At 44.5% G+C, this 22,019-nt stretch overlaps 1 protein-coding gene across 1 annotated transcript; it reads right to left on the bottom strand.

Moving 5' to 3' along the window:
- Nucleotides 1–3,378: 3,378 nt before the first annotated feature.
- NIPA1 (NIPA magnesium transporter 1) lies at nucleotides 3,379–20,430 on the bottom strand. Its single transcript, XM_075334314.1, has 5 exons — nucleotides 20,192–20,430; nucleotides 17,840–17,887; nucleotides 16,551–16,641; nucleotides 11,457–11,617; nucleotides 3,379–4,755 (listed from the first exon to the last, which is right to left on the bottom strand). The coding sequence occupies exons 1-5, from the start codon at nucleotides 20,307–20,309 to the stop codon at nucleotides 4,244–4,246; spliced, it is 930 nt and encodes a 309-aa protein (XP_075190429.1). The 5' UTR covers nucleotides 20,310–20,430; the 3' UTR covers nucleotides 3,379–4,243.
- Nucleotides 20,431–22,019: the final 1,589 nt, after the last annotated feature.

Below are 22,019 nucleotides of genomic sequence, written 5' to 3'. Positions count from 1 at the left end.
GGTACTCTGGCCTATTAGCTGTTATTAGCTCCGGCAAGTGTAAACCCTGAAAGACTAAGACCCGGTACTGTGGTCTATTAGCTGTCATTCGCGCCAGCGGATGTCAACACTGAAGGTCCTAAGCCCGAAACTCTGCCCTATTAGCTGTCATTAACTACGGCGGGTGTAAATATTGAAGGTCCATGAGCTGGTATTCTGCCATATTAGCTCTGGCGGGTGTAAAAATACTGAAGGTCCTAAACCCGGTACTCTGCCCTATTAGCGGTTTCAAGCTCCAGAGGGTGTACATACTGAAGGTCCTATACCCGGTACTCTGCCCTATTAGAGGTTTTAAGCTCCAGCGGGTGTAAATACTGAATGTCCTAATCCCGGTACTCTGCCTTATTAGGCTAGGTTCACATTTCCGTTGTTTTGCATCAGTCACATGCGTTGCTTGACGCATGTGACTGATGCGTTGTACAACGGATGACAAAGAACAGAATTCATTGGCGTACTCCGTTGTGTGCGGGGGCGGAGTGCGAGGTGGGTGGAGCCGAGCGGGGCCGTGGCACTGAGGACGTCAGTGCCGCAGTCTGCATGGCTGGCGACAGGTGTGTGTGTGTGTGTGTACATGCGGACTGCGGGAGGGGGCGGAGCCGAGCGGAGAAGTGTCGGGCTTCCTGCACCCGTAGCCAGGGTAAATATAGGGTAAAAACTAAGCAAAACACTTTGCTTGGTTACCCGATATTTACCTTGGTTAGCTGGTTGGTTGATTAGCTCCAGCGGCAGCCAGGTGTTACCAACGAACAGCACAACTCTGGACAATGTGCAGCAGTGACTGCATGAGTTGCTATTCTTTTAATAGTTATTAACAGTTGATTGTTGGACCCCCAAGAATCCGGTATTGATAGCATGTCATTATTTTTTTTTAAATTCTGGAAATGTTTACAAAGTGAATTAAATAGTATTGATCAACAATATAATGCAAAGGCCTATACCCCATCAAATATAAGAAAAGCACCATATCATAGCATATTTGTGTGTATAAGCCCTTGGACTAAAGTCAAACAAAAAAAAAAATCATCAATGTAAATTCACATATTTAACATCCAATTTTCAGTACAAGGCAGATCTGCAAGATTCCACTCCAAAAGTATTGCTTGTCCTATAGTTTTGTCAAGTAAATGGTTGGGAGGCAGATCGGTTCCCAATAAATATTCTCCAGTGCTATTCCCTTTCCAGAATGTCTAAAATTACACATGTGTATTGCTACATTACAGTAATCTAAAGAGACTGACAGTCATACAGAATACTGTACAATACTAGCAGCAGCGGTCATGGTACTTTGTCCCATTTGCATTTGTTCATATTAATAGTCATTAAATAACAAAAGATCAGTAAACAGCTATCAAGTGTCTTAATGAAGATAACACTGAGTGGCCTTAAGCTGGTGTCACACTAAGCGACAGCGACAACGACGTCGCTGTTACGTCACCATTTTCGGTGACGTAACAGCGACCTTGTAAGTCGCTGTTATGATCGCTGCTTAGCTGTCAAACACAGCAGAAGCAGCAGCGATCATAACGTCGCTGTGCTACATGTGCAGAGAGCAGGGAGCCGCGCTTAGCGCTGGCTCCTTGCTCTCCTAGGTACAGTACACATCGGGTTAATTAACCCGATGTGTGCTGCAGCTACATGTCACAGTGCAGAGAGCAAGGAGCCGCGCGCACTGCTTAGCGCTGGCTCCTTGCTCTCCTTGCTACAGTATACATCGGGTTAATTACCCGATGCATACTGCAGCCACATGTCACAGTGCAGGAGCCGGCACTGGCAGCAAGAGCGGAGGCTGGTAACCAGCGTAAACATCGGGTAACCAGGGAAAGGTCTTCCCTTGGTTACCCGATGTTTACGCTGGTTACAGCTTACCGCAGCTGCCAGTGCCGGCTCCTGCTCGCTTCATTTCGTCGCTCTCTCGCTGTCACACACAGCGATGTGTGTGTCACAGCGGGAGAGTGACGACCAAAAAATGAAGCTGGACATTCAGCAACGACCGGCGACCTCACAGCAGGGGCCAGCTCGTTGCTGGATGTCACACACAGCGACAGCGACGGGACGTCGCTGCAACGTCACAGAAAATGGTGACGTAGCAGCGACGTCGTTGTCGTCGTCGTTATGTGTGACACCAGCTTTAGAAGCAATACCTGAGTACACCTTGAACATTTGACGACTGTGGTTCCTTATACCTTCGGAACAATGTCAGAATATAATCCAGAATAAGGTTCTTCATTTTACAATACAATACTTGTGTAATAACCATTCCTGGTCACTAGAGGGTTACAGATATAATTTTTAGACAAAATAAAATGAATGGGTGGAATGTTGTGTAATTAGACATTTCAGGCAATTAAAGAGCTACCTGTCTACTGGATCAATCACTGGTGACATCACAGCGGTAATAGATTCTGTGAGTTATGAACACCCGTGTTATCACTGTGTCACAGCTTTACTGGGTTAAATACAAAGAAACCCACCACCTCCAGGAGAGGGACGAGGTGTCAGGGGTCTGATCACTGGCTTTCACGCTATTATCTGTCTTTGCTTTCCTTGGAGAGCTTCAATCATTTCCCTTGAATTGATGCTAGAGTCATGAGGCATAAGTAGGCCCCTTCTAACCCCCCACACAAAGCCCTATCCCTATTAGGTAGCTTAGCTTGCTGTTCTCATGTAGATGACATGCAACTGAATAGCCAGCTTGCAGTTAAGACCCTCCAAATATATCATCCACTTACCATGAACAATTCCCCCCAACTCATTTGGCCAAATTCCACTATGCTAGACATGCGGCAAGCCCAGTCCTCTTAGCCATAGTATAATTAATCATAGAGAAATTAAAATATTTCCTTTATGTAAAGATACTCCCTTTGAGTCTGTATATGAGCCATTTTGTAATCATGGACTACTGACCCCCGTGACCACATATAAAGGGAATCTATCAGCTGGTTTTTGCTACATCATCTAAGAGCATCATGATGTAGGCAAAGAGACCCTAAATCCAATGATGTATCACTTAGATTACTGGGTGCAGTGGTTCTGATACAATCGCAATTTTTAGATTTAGCCATGTAGCAGAGCTGAGATAGCTGTCCCGCTCACAGCAGGCTCTCTATAGAGATTGTGCATTGACAATGAGGTGTCAGAGGAGGGGGCGTGCCGGACTGCCATTCGTGTGACATTGCAGGTCCAGCAATTAGTTCTGCTGTGTCCTGCTGCTTAAACAATCATAGTAAATAAACAACAGAACAGACCTTGACAAACCAGGCATCGCTGAATTCTCTGTGTTAACCCTTGCAGCATGCTTTCTTCCGCTTACATAGCGGAAAGATTCCCTTTATTGTGAGGAAAAAACGACTGGTAGGACACATTGCCTCATCTGTAAAAGTAACGGTGGTGATATGGGCTTCGCAAAGACCAGTGTAAGTGAATGGGGCAGTTCATGAGTGTTGTGTCAAAAAAATGGAAGTATGCACTATTCTGATCAGTTTAAACAGATGCATATAAACATAAAAAACAGACATATGGCTATAAGAAATAATTTGTTTCTTTCTGGATGAATAATTGAGGATTTTTCATAGGATCATCTGAAGAAAACTGACCCCTCTTTCCACATTTTAAGAACTTCTCTTATAGAGAGCAGCAATAATTAGTGATAGAAAGTCAATGGATAATACAAAGGCAGGCACTAATGAAACCCTTTTGAGAGTAGGTATTGCTTTATCTGCTCGTAGTGAGAGCCGCTTGAACCAGCATAGGCCCAGGGTAACGGGATGTGATTGAAGCAGCCTATAAATTTAGATGCCATACTCCACAGCCAAACTAGTCCACAGTAACATTAAATCAACATACAGGGGGTATATTCTAAATAAGCATAGATATCAAAGCCTTGGTGACAGTCTAGTTCTACCCTGAGCTTTGCTCCTCCCTCCCTCCCCCAACACTAGAAACTAGTCAGCAGGTTAGATGAAGTATAAGGTACACCCTCACGCCAACATAATAAAGTCATATATGGTAACTACATACAAGTGGGCTGGTCCTCGCCAAGTGTAGGTTATAGTTGTAGGCTTCTCTTCTCCAGCAGTGCAAACGGATTGAGCTATCATAAAGACTACATTGCCTTTGTAAAACAAAAAACAAAGTGTTAAATATTATTGAGCTTCGGCCAGTGTGACAGGGGAATAGCCACTTGTCATATTTCAGGCTGGTCTTTTCACTCTTTCTTCTCTGGTGTCTTATTTAGCTCTCGGAAACTGATATTAAACTCTTTAAACATTTGGATTAGGATGACTCCAGTAGACACCGTCGTAAACCCACACACCATGGCCAAGAAGTCTACAGCTCCTACTTTGGTCCATTCTTGAAAGAGAATTGCAGTTGCAACCAAGACTAATGTTGTGAATGTAACATAATAAATAGCACTAAATACACAAGAGTCATAGTTTTCAAGTGCTTTGTTAATATATCGAAACTGGATGAGAATGCTACACCCCAGGACTGCGAGGAGGCACAGGAAAAGGTACGTTGAGCTTGAATTATTTGGATTGTTGGTAAAAGCATCTTGAGCAAAAAGTCCAATACCTTTGGTACAGGGCACAGTAAATGTGCCCAACAGCGAACACACACCTATGTATACCATGATATTTTTCTTCCCATACGTTGGAGAAAGCCAAAATATCAGCAACGTCAACATCAGGAGAACGAAGCAGAGGTAACTCAGGAACACTGAAAAACAAAATAAAATATCATTTGATTACATGTCTAATGCATGACAACTATATGAGCCCTGGTGAACTGCATAATAAAAACAGATGGCTCCATCTAACCCTACATCATGCTTATAGGCCTCCTGTTACTGTCTGTTTAGACCCATGACGGGCGGTTGATACAATGCAGGCATAGAGGCTGTATCATTAATCAGACTGCCAGCGAGAGGCTCATTCATATGTAACCGCAGGAGCAGGCAATGGATCAGAAGTCATACTCTCCTCTTCATCCTACTATATCTTCCTTACGTGTTTGTACTCCCTTTTTTATACCCTTATTGCATATGCTTACAGCAAAGATGGGCTGCAGTTGTACATAGCCCAGGCCAAAAACTAGATGATAAAACTGCACACTGATGGCTTGCATAGAGCGCTGTTCACACATGTAAATGCAGTCACAAGCCCGCAGCCTATTACAAGCCCGGCACTGTATATAATAGTAATTATCTATTGCTGTGCCTGTGAATAGGTGTATATACACTATGCTCTCCCATCAGTGCTTTATTGGCTGGGCATTATATAGGAGGTGAGGTACTATAAGGATATGTACATTTGCAGTCCTCAGCTCCTCTTTGCATTTTCCTGCCGACACTGCTCCACCCGCTTCTTTACTGTCAGATACTATAGCTAGGCTTACACAAGCATATAAAAAAATATAAATAATGTAGAAAAAAAAAAATCAGTCCAATATTCATCCAGAACAAACTCCAATCTTGAAGGCCCACCAACACTGGCATGTTTTAAGGATGTCCTTAGCATAAGGTCTCTTTCACACATCAGTGATTGTGGTATGTATGTGCTAGTTTTTATACGTACCAGAATTATGGACATACGCAGACGCATTATAATCAATGGGGCTGCGCACGCATCAGTGATTTTTCACTGACCGTGTCTCCGTGCGGCATACACGCGTGTTCGTGACTGCCGCACAGAGACATGTCCATTTTTTTCTGGCATCACTGATGTCCCATGGACCACACTATGGTGTGATCCGTGAAACACGTACCAGAAAAACATGGACATTGAAAATAAAAAGCATTTTTAACACACCTTCTCACCTTCGTGATTCACGGCACACAGAGAGACATATGCGTTTGCAACATGTCAGTGAAAAATGTCTGTGTTTTTTACTGACATCTGAAACAGGCCTTACACAGGTGTTGGAATTATCACTGGAGAGAAGTGAATCCGAGGTTCAGTGCTTGTACTGAACACAGGCTTTACAAAAAAACAACTCAGAGTTCGAGTTCAGGTGCTTTACGTATGAAAGCCACTCGCGCGAATATCGCTACGCTCGGTGCTCAGCCCAGTGCGAGCCTCTTGCCGTGTTTGAACGGCTCTCACTGGGGGGTGACAACAGCGTGATTGAATGTAGTGTGTACAGAAAAAAAATTAAAAATGAAAAAAACAGCCCACCCTCTCCTGGAATTGATCTGTTTATAACTGGCTGCATGAGGGCAGAGACCCGAAATACCAAATTAGTGACTTCCATTGGGGTTTAGGTTAACTCCAGGTCCCGAACCAAAATTTATCTAAAGTCTGACTGAACCCACCGAATCGAACCAACAGGTCCACTCATCTCTAATTATCACCTGTGCAGGTGATTCAATTATTCCCTGTGCAATACTAAGGACATCCTGAAAACATGCACTGTTGGTGATCCTTGAGTGCTGGAGTTGGGGAACACTGGCCTAATTGAATAACATAGGTCCAAGTGAAATTCCTTTTCTTATTGGATTGCACTTGTACGATTCATACTCCTGTATGAACAAGTCCTTAGTTGCATAACGTCACCTCTCTTCTCCACTGTCAGTCAAGAAGTTAGGGGAGGTGAAAACTGCAGGGAGAAGCATAGACGAGACACAGACTACAAGTGCACTGATACACCAACAACTGCACTTGTGAGCATAATGAGTTTATCAATGAAAGCCAAATTTCAGCGCAACACATAGGGCACTGTAATAGACATATTTCAAATACAAGGTGGCCATAAAATAACCGAAGGTGTTTGGAGCCGTGTGCAGACTGAACCAGTGGATAGAATTGGCTGAAAATGTGTATGTATGCTATTCAAAGCATTGGGAAACGGAAGGCATCTTAACGTTTTTTTTTTATACCAAAACTCCCCACCAGGTGACAAAGTAGCGCTGTACAGTGAGCGCGCCTTGCAACTCAGTCTGCAAGATGCCTGTCTCTGCCGGAACGTGCGCGGTTAGTGCGGTTGTTTAATGAGAATGCCAGGAATGCTGCACTGAGAGCCTTTCGTCGTTTGAAAGACCTTCACACACGTAGCGGTCCAATGGCTGTCAATTCGCTAAGAGAGATGATGACATCTTTTGGGGCAACAGGGTTATTGAGTGTTCAGCCAGGGCGCAGGCAACGACTGGTAAGCAGAGAGGTTGTGGAGGACATTGCCACTGCCGTGGAGGAACAGGGCATGAACAACCCTGCCGGAAACAGCAGTGCACGCAGTGTTTCCAGACAATTGGGGCTCTCGTACAGCACAGTGTGGAAAGTTCTTTGAAAAGGTCTTGAGGGCATACCCGTACAAAATTAGCCTTCATCAATGATACCCGCATTACATTTGCATTCATGTCTCTGGCGAGAATGGAAGTGGATGGCAATTGGCCATGGAATGTTCTGTGGTGTGACGAAGCACATTTTTACCTGAATGGAACGGTGAACACACAAAACGGTCACATGAGCTACTGAAAATCTGCATGCGGTTGAAGGGGTTCCGCTGCATTTGCCAAAGATAACTGTTTGGTGTGGTTTAACCTCATCATTCATCCTTGGACTGTTCTTTTATGAAGAAATGAGGCCTACTGGGGTTGCTACCTGTTCCGTGACAGCAGCGAGATACAGACAATGCTGGAAACAGTGGTCGTTCCGCAACTCCAACAGTGGCAGTGTCTTCAGACAACTACCTTCATACATGATGGAGCACCTCCTTACACCGCAAATCGTGTGAAGAACGTTCTGAGTGCACATTTTCCTGATGACAAGATTTTGAGCTGCTTCTTCCCTAACGCATGGCAACCGCATTCACCCGATCTCAATCCTTGTGATTTCTGGTTGTGGGGACACTTGAAGGAGAGTATTTAATCGGGGAAATGTCAACACCCTGGCTGACCTCAAAGACAAAATCATATTGGAAGTATGCAGCATCCCACCAGACATGTTACACGCAAGTGTTGAGCATGTTGTGCATAGAATGAACATGATCACCATGCATGATGGTGGCCATATTGAACAGTTATGCTAGTCTGTGGAACAATTGTGACATCTCCAATTATCGGCACACGGTTTTTGGGCTTTTCGCTCACTGTACCTTTTTAACCTGGTGGGGAGTTTTGGTATAAAAAAGTTTTTAAGATGCCTTCCATTTCCCCATGCCTTGACTAAAATACATACACATTTTCAGCCAATTCTGTCGACTGGGTCAGTCTGCACACGGCTCCAAACACCTTAGGTTATTTTCTGGCCACCTTGTATTTTACACTGCTCTATCGTCCACTAGCTCTGCTTCCACAGGGGGAGTATTGTTGTTAGGTTCCCTGTAAATACACTGAAAAAAAATATAAATGCAACACTTATTTTCGTTCCCATTTTTCATGAGCTGAACTCAAAGATCTAAAACTTTTTCCATGTACACAAAAGGTATTTTTCTCTCAAATGTTAGTCACAAATTTGTCTAAATCTGTGTTAGTGAGCACTTCTCCATCCACCTCATAAGTATGGCATATCAAAATGCCGATTAGACAACATGGTTATTGCACAGGTGTGCCTTAGGCTGCCCAGAATAAAAGGCCACTCTAAAATATGCAGTTTTATCACAAAGCACAATGCCATATATGTCACAAATTTTGAGGGAGCGCGCAATTGGCATGCTAACTGCAGAAATATCTACCAGAGCAGTTGCCTGAGAATTGAATGTTCATTTCTCTACCATAAGCCGTCTCCAAAGGCATTTTAGAGAATTTGGAAGCACATACCACCGGCCTCACAACCTCAGACCACATGGAACCACAACAGCCCAGGACCTCAATATCCAGCATCTTCACCTCCAAGATCATCTCAGACCAGCCACCCTGACAGCTGCTGCAACAATCGGTGCATAACCAAAGAATTTCTATACAAACTCAGAAACTATTTCAGAAAAGCTCATCTGTCTAAGGCAAACCTGTGCAATAATCATGCTATCTAATCAGCATCTTGATATGCTACACGTGAGGTGGATGGATTAATCTCAGCAAAGGAGAAGTGCTCCCTAACACAGATTAAAGGGCCATTTACATGCTGCGACATCGCTAATGATATATCGTCGGGCTCACGTTAGTGACGCACATCCGGCGCAGTTAGCGACATCGCAACGTGTGACACCTAGGAGCGACGATCAACGATCGCAAAAGCGTCAAAAATTGTTGATCGTTGACACGTCGCTCCTTTTCTAAACATCGTTCCGGCTGCAGGTACAATGCGGTTCATCGTTCCTGCGGCATCACACATCGCTATGTGTGACACCATAGGAACGACAAACCTCTCCTTACCTGCGTCCACCGGCAATGAGGAAAAAAGGAAATGGGCGGGATATTCCGCCCGCTCATCTCCGCCCCTCCTCTGCTATTGGGCAGCCGCTTAGTGATGCCGCAGTGACGTCGCTATGACGCCGAACACACCTCCCCCCTGAAAGAGGGATTGTTCGGCGGTCACAGCGACGTCACTGACAAGGTATGTGTGTGTGACGCTGCCGTAGCGATAATGTTCACTACGGCAGTGATCACCAAATGTCGCAAGAACGAAGGGGGCGGGTGCTATCGCGCACGACATTGCTAGCTATCGCTGGCGATGTCGCAGCGTGTAAAGCACCCTTAAGATAAATTTGTGAACTATATGTGATAGAAAAAGGCCTTTTGTGTACACAGAAAAGTCTTAAGTTCAGCTCATGAAAAATGGGAGCAAAAACAAAAAAGTGTTGTGAGTATATTTTTGTTCAGTGTATATTAGAATACCCATAAGCGTTTTATGGCCTGTAATGAAAGCTGTGTAATTTTCACAGGATATACCATTTGACATACTGTATATTATCCTATGTAATATACCTTTCTGGGTAATAGCCAATAATAAATAACATGAGAGCATACATTTGTCATTAAGAGGATACTGAAGGACATACAGTATATGTAGGATGGCATGCAGAAGTTCTACTGTTGCACTAAGGAAATGCATAGCCAGCTTAACCTTTGTCCGGCTGAATAGGTACAATTGTAAATATTCCGTTTTAAAATTGTAATACATTTTTTTTCCCAAAAGCCGTAGAGGGCTGAAATTTCGTGACATCTCTGCAGTTTTGGTCCAGAATATATAGGCCAAATTTCAATAACATATCTACACCTCCTTCCGAGATAAGGGGTCGCTGTTAACGTTGTGAAATTATCGAGCCTGACGAAGGTTAAAGGGAACCTGTCACCAGTTTTTACCCTATTAAACCAACAATATCACCTTCTGTAGCTTGCAGCACCTATACTGCATTCTATGAAGGTGCACCTTGTTGCTGGCTCCCCTTGCAGACCCAAAAAAGAACTATAAAATCTCACCATTTCCTATGCAAATCAGCTGTGTTGTCCAGATGGGCGGGCTCATTTTTAGCTTGTATCCTTCCTTCTGGCCTTGCTCGCCGTCCCACTGTCATGATTAACATGATTGACGCCGCCATCATCCCTGCTGCTGGCGAAGTCTCGTGCAGGCGCAGTTCGCTGTGCCCCTATCGCGGGCCTCAGCAGAAAGTTTCCCTCGCAGGCGCGAGATTATGTGCGGCGCTGTGCATTACCTCACCAGCATCATCGTACCCGCCCATAATCATGCGCCTGTACAAATACATCACTGGCGCGAGGGAGGGAAACTTTCTGCTCAGGCCCGCGATAGGGGCACAGAGAACTGCGCCTGTGTAAGACTTCGCCAGCAGTGTGGATGATGACGGCGGCGTCATCCATGTCAATCATGACAGGGGGATGGCGAGCAAGGCCAGAAGGACAAAAGCCGAAAATGAGCCCACCCATCTGGCCAACAGAGCTCATTTGCATAGGAAACGGTGAGATTTTATAAAGTTCTTTTTTGAGTCTGGAAGGGGAGTTAGGGCCAAGGTGCACCTTCATAGAATGCAGCCCAGGAGCTGCAGAAGGTGATACTTTTGGTTTAATAGGGAAAAAACTGGTGACAGGTTCCCTTTAATCTGATTTAGCTATAAGAGCCAGACTCATGGCTATCAGTATGTAGAGGGGTTTTCTGCTTTATAACAAACCTTTCAACTAGAAAAAAAAAAATGCAGTAGAATCTATGAATATTGACATTGAAATCAATTCTTACAGTTATGTGGTTTAAAACAGGCTGTCCACTACTATGGTATTTATTAACTATTATTTGACTATGAGCTGATCTGCAGTACTCAAGAGTAGCCCACTAGATAGTGTGACAGCTCTATTCTTCACCGCTGTACACTGTTTACATCAGGGTGCTACTGAAGCTAATGACAGCTGATGGGTTGGTATACAGTGTGTCAGACCCTCATTGATCTGATACGGATGACCACTACTAAGAACAGGCTATCAATATTGTAGTAGTGGAAAACCCTTTTAAATGACCCTTCCAGAAAGTCTGTACCTGGATTGGAAAGCTTTTCTTCAAACTCAGCTCGGGATGTTATGCTTTCGGACTTAGGAGAGTGGATGATAAGGATAATGGAGCCCACGCAGCTAAGGAGACATCCAAGTTTGCCCAAGAAATTAAGCTTTTCTTTCAGCACATACGAGGCCAAGATGGACCTTCCAAACATGCAGCAAGATAAATTAATATAAATTATTTAGAAAAATAAGTACAGATCTTAATGTATTGGTTATTATTTCAGACACTGGGTCTGGTACATGCTGTTCTAACACATATCAAAGGCATTATGCTGCAGATCTCCTAAGTGCTTTCCATGGAGGAGACAACTGGGTATTATAAACTGCATTGTTCTCAAAAAACATTATAAAGCTAAAAGGCCCTCATACATTTTGGTGGTCAGCTGTGAATGTCGAATGTGTATGGCAGCCTCTTGATTCTCCCCCAATGTCAGGGAAAAGAAGAATGTAACATGTTTAAAGGTCTACAACTAAATCTTTTGTTTTCCCTGGAGAAGTCACAGCCAGGAAAGCTCTGCCGATCTGAGAGGTCCTATATTTGGGTGAGTCAGGAGAGATAGCTGTCGGCCCAATGACTGTTTGGATGACACCTAACCTATATGGGGGATTTAAAGCATTTATACTGCTTATTAACCTCTTCACGACATATGACTTACTGGGTTTGTCATGGGTCGTGTGAGGTTAATCCCCGCCGCCTGCAGTGGGCAACATTTCAACAGATGACATTTGTGCCTACCAGGCGCGAGTGTCATTGCGCTCCATTCGTGCTTATTAAGCCCTTACATCTTGCTGTTAAAATCTGACAGCAAGATGTAACAGCGCGTCGCGGTAAGCATTAACTTACCCAGCGCCATCGAAAGTCACGTTGACGTGATCACGTCACTTCCGGTGGTTGCCATGGTAGCACAGGGCCATGTGGTGACTCCTGTAGCTATCATGAGTCAGTCACTTTCTCTCACTGCCGGCAGAGGGCTGTGTGTGAAAGAAAAGCACAGACCAAAGTTTTTCCGTTTTTGTTTTTTGCTCCCCTTTTTCGGAGAGCCGTAACTTTTTTTATTTTTCAATCAATCTTGCCATATGAGGGCTTTTTTTTTGCGGGACGAGTTGTACTTTTACCATACCATAAGTCTTACCATATAATGTACTGGAAAACAAAAAAATTTCAAGTGTGGAAAAACTGCAAAAAAAGTACAACTGCACAATAGTTTTCGGGATATTTTATTCACCATGTTCATTATATGATAAAACTGTCGCTGTGATGTCTTAGGTTGGTACAAGTTTGTAGACACCAAACATGTATAGGTTTACTTTTATCTAAGCGGTTAAAAAAATTCCCAAGTTTGTCCAAAAAAAGTGGCGCACTTTTTGCGCCATTTTCTGAAACTCGTAGCGTTCTCATTTTTTGGGATCTATGGCTCAATGATGGCTTATTTTTTGCGTCTCAACCTCAAGTTTCTAATGGTACCATTTTTGCACAGATGCTACGCTTTGAGCGCCTGTTATTGCATTTTGCGTAAAATTTGCGGCAACCAAAAAACGTAATTTTAGCATTTGGAATTTTTTGGACGCTACGCCATTTACTGATCGGATTAATTCATTTTATATTTTGATAGCTCTGGTGTTTCTCAACGCAGCAATACTAAATGTGTATTTTTTTTAACCCTTTTTTTAACCCTTTTTTCGTTTTCAATGGGGCGATTTAAACTTTTAGGAGTTTTGTTTTTTTTACTTTTCTCAACTTTTTTTTATTTTACTAGTCACCCTAGGGGACTATAACGATCAGCAGTCTACTCGCTCTTCCATTTCTCCAGATCACAGCTACACAGCTGAGATCTAGAGAAAAACGTTATTTTGTTTGGGGTTTTTTTTTTTTTTTTTTTTACACAATGCTTGTTCCCGATAATCTTTCAGTGTAAATGTGGCTTTAGTGTTGTGTGACATGTAACTGATAAAATGGAGCTGCAGCCCGGTCACAGATCAGTCTTAGGCTATGTGTGCACGCTGCATTTCTTTGACGCTACGTTTTTGGCCGCTAAAAACGCACAAAAACGCACCTGCGTCGAAAAAACGCATCAAAAAACGCATGCGTTTTTACCGCGATTTGGTGCGTTTTTGGCTGCGTTTTTGATCTCTGCGTTTTGCTGCGTTTTTCCAATGCATTGCATGGGCGGAAAACGCAGAAAAACGCAGGAAAGAATTGACATGTCCATTTTTTTTTTCAAGCTCAAAAACGCAGCTTAAAAAAACAGTTGTGTGCGGACAGCAAAAATAAAAAATCATAGACTTTGCTGGGGAAGCAAAGTCATGCAGTTTTGAGGCCAAAAACGCACCCGAAAAACGCGCAAAACCGCCGCGAAAAACGCACTGTGCGCACATAGCCTTACATTGTCCCCCTCCTCCATTCCTATCACACTGCCTTCTGGAATCAGTGTCAATGCTGCTGTGATTACAGGACTTTATTAGCTCTAAAGTCCACTCTAAAGACACATAGCTTGATATCAGCAACAAAACAATGAAATAAAAATTAAAGTCTGCATTCATCAAAGCCTTGACCTAAGGAGAACGTATCCTGTAAATGAATGCCGCTTGTAAACAATATAGAACATTTTTTTTCATTCCAGGTTAGAAATGTACACTGTAAAGATGCATATTATAAAGCGGATCACTGGAGTTAAGCTTTACAAAAAAGGCAAATGTTATACTAATGCAGATGAATTCTTCATGATACATTTACTTTTTATGGATTGTCTTAGGCCTTGTGCGCACTAGGCGTTTTTGCCGCGTTTTTAGCGGCGTTTTTTACCGCGTTTTTGTGCTGAAAACGCAGTGACATTGCTTCCCCAGCAATGTCAATGGGTTTTCATAAGTGCTGTCCGCACACAGCGTTTTTTTTTAGCTGCGTTTTTGTGGTGACCACAAAAACGCAGCATGTCAATTATTTCTGCGTTTTCCACTGCGTTTTTCACTCATTGAATTCAATGAGATGTTAAAAACAAAATGAAAAACGCATATAGCCGCGTTTCTATGACTAAAAACGCAGCTATAAACGCAAGGGGTGGGCACTACAGTGACGTGTACAGGAAGAGGATTCCTTCTGTTGGTAAACACAGAAGCATGAATCCTCCCGGTACCGTCACCGCTGCGTCCACCTCCCGTCCGGTGCCATGTCAGCTCCGTGCGGCGCCATGTCTGGGCGGGAGGTGGAGGCAGCGGCGAAAACCAAAGTGAACAGTAGAAAAAAAAAAAAAGTCATATATACTCACCTGTCCGCAGGGTCCCGGTGCCATGCCCGCTCCCAGCTCCTCCCGCTACCGCCGCTCTGGCTGTGTGCAGTCTCCCCGGGGCAGGACCTTGCTTGCAGGACCTGGCGGTGGATCACCTGATGCAGTCACCTGACGCATCAGCTGATCGCGGTGTCACCGGCTTTTTCGCGCCCGGCCGGCTATCAGCTGATCCTGCCATCAGGGGACTTCATCAGCTGATTACCAGCAGCTCCTGCTGCGATCGGACGGGATCAGACTCCTGTCCAATCGATCGCTCCAGGAGCTGCCGGTAATCAGCACAGCACATAAGTGAGTATTATTTTATTTTTTTTCTACTGATGCATCAGCTGATTGTATAATCGGCTTTTATACAATCAGCTGATGTGTGATGGGATTCAGGCACTTGATCCTGACACATCATCTGATCGCTTTGCCTTCCAGCAAACCGATCAGATGATATTGGATCCGGATTGGACGGCGCGGGACCCTAACCCAGGATTACTGCGGAGGGGGGTTTATTTCAATAAAGATGGAGTCACTAATTGTGTTGTGTTTTATTTCTAATAAAAATATTTTTCTGTGTGTTGTTTTTTTTTTTATCATTACTAGAAATTCATGGTGGCCATGTCTAATATTGGCGTGACACCATGAATTTCGGGCTTAGGGCTAGCTGATAATATACAGCTAGCCCTAACTCCATTATTACCTAGCTAGCCACCCGGCTTCAGGGCAGCTGGAAGAGTTGGATACAGCGTTAGAAGATGGCGCTTCTATGAAAGCGCCATTTTCTGGGGTGGCTGCGGACTGCAATTCGCAGTGGGGGTGCCCAGAAAGCATGGGCACCCTGCACTGTGGATTCCAATCCCCAGCTGCCTAGTTGTACCCGGCTGGACTCAAAAATTAGGCGAAGCCCACGTCATTTTTTTTTTTAATTATTTCATGAAATAATTAAAAAAAAGGGCTTCTCTATATTTTTGGTTCCCAGCCGGGTACAAATAGGCAGCTGGGGGTTGGGGGCAGCCCGTACCTGCCTGCTGTACCCGGCTAGCATACAAAAATATGGCGAAGCCCATGTCATTTTTTTTTTCTTTTTGGGCAAAAAACTGCATACAGTCCTGGATGGAGGATGCTGAGCCTTGTGGTTCTGCAGCTGCTGTCTGCTCTCCTGCATACACTAGTGAATGGAGGATGCTGAGACTTGTAGTTCTGCAGCTGCTGTCTGCTCTCCTGCATACACTAGTGAATGGAGGATGCTGAGACTTGTAGTTCTGCAGCTGCTGTCTGCTCTCCTGCATACACTAGTGAATGGAGGATGCTGAGACTTGTAGTTCTGCAGCTGCTGTCTGCTCTCCTGCATACACTAGTGAATGGAGGATGCTGAGACTTGTAGTTCTGCAGCTGCTGTCTGCTCTCCTGCATACACTAGTGAATGGAGGATGCTGAGACTTGTAGTTCTGCAGCTGCTGTCTGCTCTCCTGCATACACTAGTTCTGCAGCTGTCTGCTCTCCTGCATACAATGAACATTTTGAAGAAGGAAATGACATCAGACCTTTTTTTTTTTTTTTCATCAACAATCTTTAATGGCATTGTGCACTGATTAAAAACGCAGTGAGTAAAAACGCAGCAAAAAACGCACCAAATCGCGGCAAAAACGCATGCGTTTTTGCCGCGTTTTTTTAGCCGCGGGTGCGTTTTTTTAGACAAAAACGCACATAAAAACGCAGCGTGAAAAAAACGCCTAGTGCGCACATACCCTTAGACTCTCCCATGAAAATGCACAGAGTCATTTCATGTTCAACATGGGACTTACCCAAAAGGAATGCCCAGAGCACCCAATGGTGTCACAAGTACAGCTGGAGCAGCGGTATATGCAAGGAAATTTCCAATCTGCCCCAAAGCCACTAGAAGAAAAAAAAGTCAATATAGAGTTATGGCACAGCTAGCTGCTCGTTATCCATAAAAAGGGATGAGCAAACCCAAACGGTAAAGTTCGGAGTTCCTTGAACGAGGTTCCACAGGATTCAATGGATGTAATGGAACATTACACCATTGGATTACGTCGGAACTTCGAGGATTTTTAATTAATAAATTGGTGAACAAGGGAGTGTTAGGGAGTATTTCTTCAAATAAACTATTTTTCACATGTGTATGTATTTTAACTGTAAATCTACTAGGTTAGTAATAGGGATGTCTAATGGACACCTCTCCATTACGAACCCCTGGGCTTGATGCCAGCTGTCAATTCACAGCTGACATAAATCCCAACAGCATTACCCGATTGCCATCGCACCAGAGCAATCGGAAAGAGTTGGGCAAAGCATCAGAATTGGCGTATGTAATGGATATGCTACTTCTGGAACGGCTGCGGGCTGCCATTCTTACACTAGGAAGGGCCAAATAACCATGGGCCTTCCCAGCCTGATAATACTAGCCCCCAGCTGTTCTCTTTACCTTGGCTGCTTATCAAAAAGAAGGAGGACCCCACGCTGTTTTTTAAAATTACTTAAATAAGCAATTAAAAAAAATGGCACGGTGTCCCCTCAATTTTTGATAACCAGCCATGGTAAAGCAGACAGCTGAGGGCTGCAGCTCGCAGCTGTCCGCTTTATCTGCCCTGGTTATCAAAAATAGGGGGGGCCCTGCGTAATTTGTTTTTTATTTATTCCCTATCCACATTGGTTTGCAGTGCAATGTTGATGTGCTTACCCAATTTTGCTTCCTTTTGCAGCCTCCTGTCCCTTGCTACAACCATTTTACAGCCATTATACAGCACCAAAGCTTGGGACCCTTATATGGGGTTTGGGATTTGGGGTCAAGTTCGAATCAAATATGGGTACCAAACCGAACTTTTAACTGAAGTCTGGACAAACCTGAACATCCAGAGGTCCGCTCATCCCTATACATAACCAAATATCTCTTTTGTCCATAATCGGTTGATTTTTTTATATATATAAATTTAGAATATCAAGAATGTATGCTGCAACACAGAAATCTACTAGATTAAATAGTCACATCATGGATAGTAAGAAAAAAAACAATCCTGACAAATTATGAAACTTCAGCAATGTTCTACAATGTACAATTAGACTGGTCACTTACTTGTAATTGTGCCTATCCACCAGATCAGGTCTGTAAGGTAAGACACACCTTAAATAAAGAATTAGAAATATACTAAGAAACAAACACAGACAGAGCTCTTTTATTGAAGAATACTTCCAAACATAATAATGGTCACAATTCCAGCTCAAGGTGTAAATCAATAGGAAAAAGAAATTGCGGAGTTCGTCGGGCGCTGCAGGTATCAGGGGGCCAAATGTGAATTATATAAGTGTATTATATAAGTGTATTTCTTGAGGTACAACGCGTTTCTGGGACCGCTGTCTCCTTCATCAGGTGCACCAGCCTGAGTAGCCATGCAAAACCAGGGTGTTTTCGGTGTTTGTGTTTATTTTCACTTACAGATTAAAAATAGGTGGGGGGGGGGGGGGTCTCATAGATGCCTCTAATTACTAATCTAGGGCTTACTGGCAGCTGTGGGCTATTATTAACCCCTGCTATTACCCGATTCACACCACACCAGGGCAATCGGTAAGAACACGGTAAAGTGCCGAGCTTGTCACATCTAATGGATGTAACAATCCCAGGTGGCTACATGCTGCTATTTTTAGGCTGGGTCTCCCCAGCCGGAGAATACCAGCCACCAACTGTCGGGCTTTATCTTGGCTAGGTATCAAAACTGGGGGACCACACGTCGTTTTTTAAAATTAATTAAAATATTTAAAAAAAAAAAAACAAACGAAAAAAGATGCATGAGGTTCCTCTTGTTTTGATACACAGCCAAGACAAGTGCACGGATGTGGTTTGCAGACTGTTGCTGTGGGCTTTATCTGTGCTGGGAATCATAATACGGTGGGACCCTATGCCAAATATTTTATTCATTTATTTTTATACCACGATACTGACACGTAGACAGCGACTGTGATTGGTTGCAGTCAGACGCTGTCACACAGACTCGGGGCGCGTTTGACTGCAACCAATCACAGACGCCAGGGCCAGCCAGTTGGCGGGGAAAGCAGTGCATATGGGTGAGCCTAATGAGCTGCCCAGGAAGTGAAGGAGAGGCCACAGGAGCAATGTACAGCTGCGCTGGAGCCTCGGTAAATATGAAGCGTTCACTTAATTCTTATTTTCTTTCATTTCTCGAGTGCCTGATCCGAATCATACAACCGGAATGGGTCCGGCACCTGGGTACCTTGGAAACCGCACAAATCTGGACTTTTACAGTCCAGGTCTGCACATCACTACTCAGGACCATTAGGAAAGTATGTGGCAGTTCCAATTAAAGGGAACCTGTCACCAGTTTTTCGGCCTATAAACTGCGGCCACCACCACCGGGCTCTTATATACAGCATTCTAACATGCTGTATATAACAGCCCAGGCCGCTGTGAGAACATAAAAAACACTTTATAATACTTGCCTAATGGTCGCGCTGTGGGCCTTATGGGCGTCTCCGTTGTCTGGTGCCGGCGCCGCCTCTTTTGGCCATCTTTGTTCTCCTTCTCTAGCCGCGGTGCATGACGGGTCCGATGTCATCCACACTCACCGGCATTCAGGTCCTGAGCAGGGCAGATCAAAGTATCGTAGTGCGCCTGCGCAGGATCGGCGAGTGTGTATGACGTAGCTGCGTCATTTACACAGGCTTCAGAAAGAGGACGAAGATGGCCGAAAGAGGAGGCGCCAGCACCGGACAACGGAGACGCCCACAAGGCCCACAGCGCGACCGTTAGGTAAGTATTATAAAGTGTTTATGTTCTCACAGCGGCCTGGACTTATATATACAGCATGTTAGAATGCTGTATATAAGAGCCCGGTGGTGGCAGCAGCTTATAGGCCGAAAAAGTGGTGACAGGTTCCCTTTAAACCTAACCTTATGATAGTAGGTGTGACCCTGTTCCATGATTTTACAGAGTGTGATGCTATAAAACAAACATTTACAAAGGGATCTAACCAATGACCCTGATATAGACGCGATACTTAATTCTGGCATCTCCCATTCCTCTATCCCTCATGTAAATGCATGAAGAAACTGCAGCGTGGAGGTTACATTCTTCTGGTCCCTAGTCTTGTGACCAGTAATTCATTCATCCATTACTGGGAGGAGAGGACACAGCCCTGATCTTGCCTCTCGGTATATAGGCCTGCAGTTATAATGAGAGATTAACCTATGGATTTAGGATTTTCTGGCAATATTTCAGGTGATAAGGGAGAAATAAAACTCGTGCCCACCCCCCAGATTATGCCAGGGCCAGAGGTGGCACATAGGACAATCAGTGGGAGTTGTGGTGCCCTTGGGGAGCAGTGGCCTCGTCAGCTCTGCGCCAGGATGGACGCTCCGGAGGCTGCTGTCTGTTACTGCAGCACTGGCCCGGGCTGGCACGCTGCCTCCTCACCTCGGGTGCGGGCTCTCAGGATGCCTTTCTTCTGCAGCACGAACGTGGAGCCATTCAGAAGACTGGAGAAAACTGCCACACTCAGCCCGAGTAAGGGCAGCTCAGGCGGGAGCTCCATGGCGGCAGCTCTGCTGTCACTGCCCGGCTGTCACTGCCCTGCCCGCAGCATGTCAGCCCCTTCCGGTATCACCGGCTCTGCACGAGCTCACACCGCTCTGTGCTCCGCACTGCCATACGAATACACGGCTACTGGGGAATTTTTTTTTTTTTCTTCTAACTTTATTGCTATAATACATTGTTACACAGGGTTATGGTAACTGAAAGGGAACATGTCGGGTCCAATATGCACCCGGAACCATGAGCAGTTCTGGGTGTATATTTCTGATCCCAACCTAGCAGTCCCAGCTATTGTAGCATAGATAAATGGATCTTTAGAAAAAGTATTTCTAAAAATCCCATATGATATTCTAATGAGGCCAGGGACTAGTCAAAGGGCATTAGTTCCCTTGGCTAGTCAGCCCCCTTAGCATGTAAGCACACCCCTGTGGACGTGCTAACATGCTAAAGAATGCGCAGCATCAGAGGATGGTTGCGCTCACCTCTCTGCTGTCATCAGATGCGACCCCTGAATTTCGGCTCAGTGCACATGATCCCAGACTCGGTCATGCGCACTATGAAACCGGGTGCTCACATCCTGGCTTCAAACTCGTGTAGTGCGCATTACTGAAAGTCCAGGATCATGCGCACTGCGCCGAAATCCAGCGTCGGACGCAATGGTGGCAGAGAGGTGAGCGCAACCATCCTCTGATGATGCACACTCATTAGCAAGGGCATACTTACATGATAAGGGGGCTGACTAGCCAAGGGAACTAACGCCTTTGCAACTAGTCGCTGACCTCATTAGCATTTCATAAAGGATCTTTAAAAATACTTTTTCTAAAGATGTCTTTATCTATGCTACTAGATACAGGGACAGTTATGCAGGGATTAGCATTATGCACCCAGAACTGCTCTTGGTTATTATTATTATTATTTATTATTATAGCGCCATCAATTCCATGGCGCTTTACATGTGAAAGGGGTATACATAATAGGGCAAGTACAATAATCATAAACAATACAAGACACAGACAGGTACAGAAGGATAGAGGTCCCTGCCCGCGAGGGCTCACAGTCTACAAGGGATAGGTGAGGATACAGTAGGTGAGGGTAGAGCTGATTGTGCGGCGCTGTATCAGACTGAGGGTTACGGCAGGTTGTAGGCTTGTCGGAAGAGGTGCGTCTTCAGGTTCCTTTTGAAGCTTGTCAAGGTAGGCGAGAGTCTGATGTGTTGTGGCAGAGCATTCCAGAGTATGGGGGAGGCACGGGAGAAATCTTGGATGCAATGGTGGGAAGAGGAGATGAGAGGGGAGCAGAGAAGGAGATCTTGTTCTTGGTTCTGGGTGCATATTGGACTTGACAGGTTCCCATTAAATTTGTGTCATGAATATAGACGCTGTAGAGGGAACAAGAGCACAAAATCCGACCCCTCTCTCTGGATGATATTCTTATTACTGCTCCCCATCTTTCAAGCAAATATCAATGGTACAGGTGTATCTCAATAAATTAGAATATCATAAAAAAGTTAATTTATTTCAGTAATTTAATACAAATACGCATATATTATATAGAGTCATTACAGAGCGATCTACCGTATTTTTCGGACTATAAGATGCACCCTGGTTTTAGAGGATGAAAATAGGAAAATAAAATTTTTAAGCAAAAAATGTGGTCATGACACACTGTTATGGGACGAGGATCTGCTGCTGACCCTGTATGGGGGTAATTA

The sequence above is a fragment of the Anomaloglossus baeobatrachus genome, chromosome 2 (genome assembly GCF_048569485.1).
Source record: "Anomaloglossus baeobatrachus isolate aAnoBae1 chromosome 2, aAnoBae1.hap1, whole genome shotgun sequence".
Taxonomy (NCBI): domain Eukaryota; kingdom Metazoa; phylum Chordata; class Amphibia; order Anura; family Aromobatidae; genus Anomaloglossus; species Anomaloglossus baeobatrachus.
Note: the sequence above shows the minus strand (reverse complement) of the source record. Positions and strands in the feature narration are given on the sequence as shown.

Bases quoted from the DNA above. Each gene is read 5' to 3' on its own strand.
- NIPA1 (XM_075334314.1), bottom strand. From the start codon at position 20,309: ATGGAGCTCCCGCCTGAGCTGCCCTTACTCGGGCTGAGTGTGGCAGTT. The intron at 16,642-17,839 runs GTAAGTGACCAG...TTTTTCTTCTAG, and splicing joins GTGGATAGGCACAATTACAA to TGGCTTTGGGGCAGATTGGA. The intron at 11,618-16,550 runs GTAAGTCCCATG...CATGTTTGGAAG, and splicing joins GCTCTGGGCATTCCTTTTGG to GTCCATCTTGGCCTCGTATG.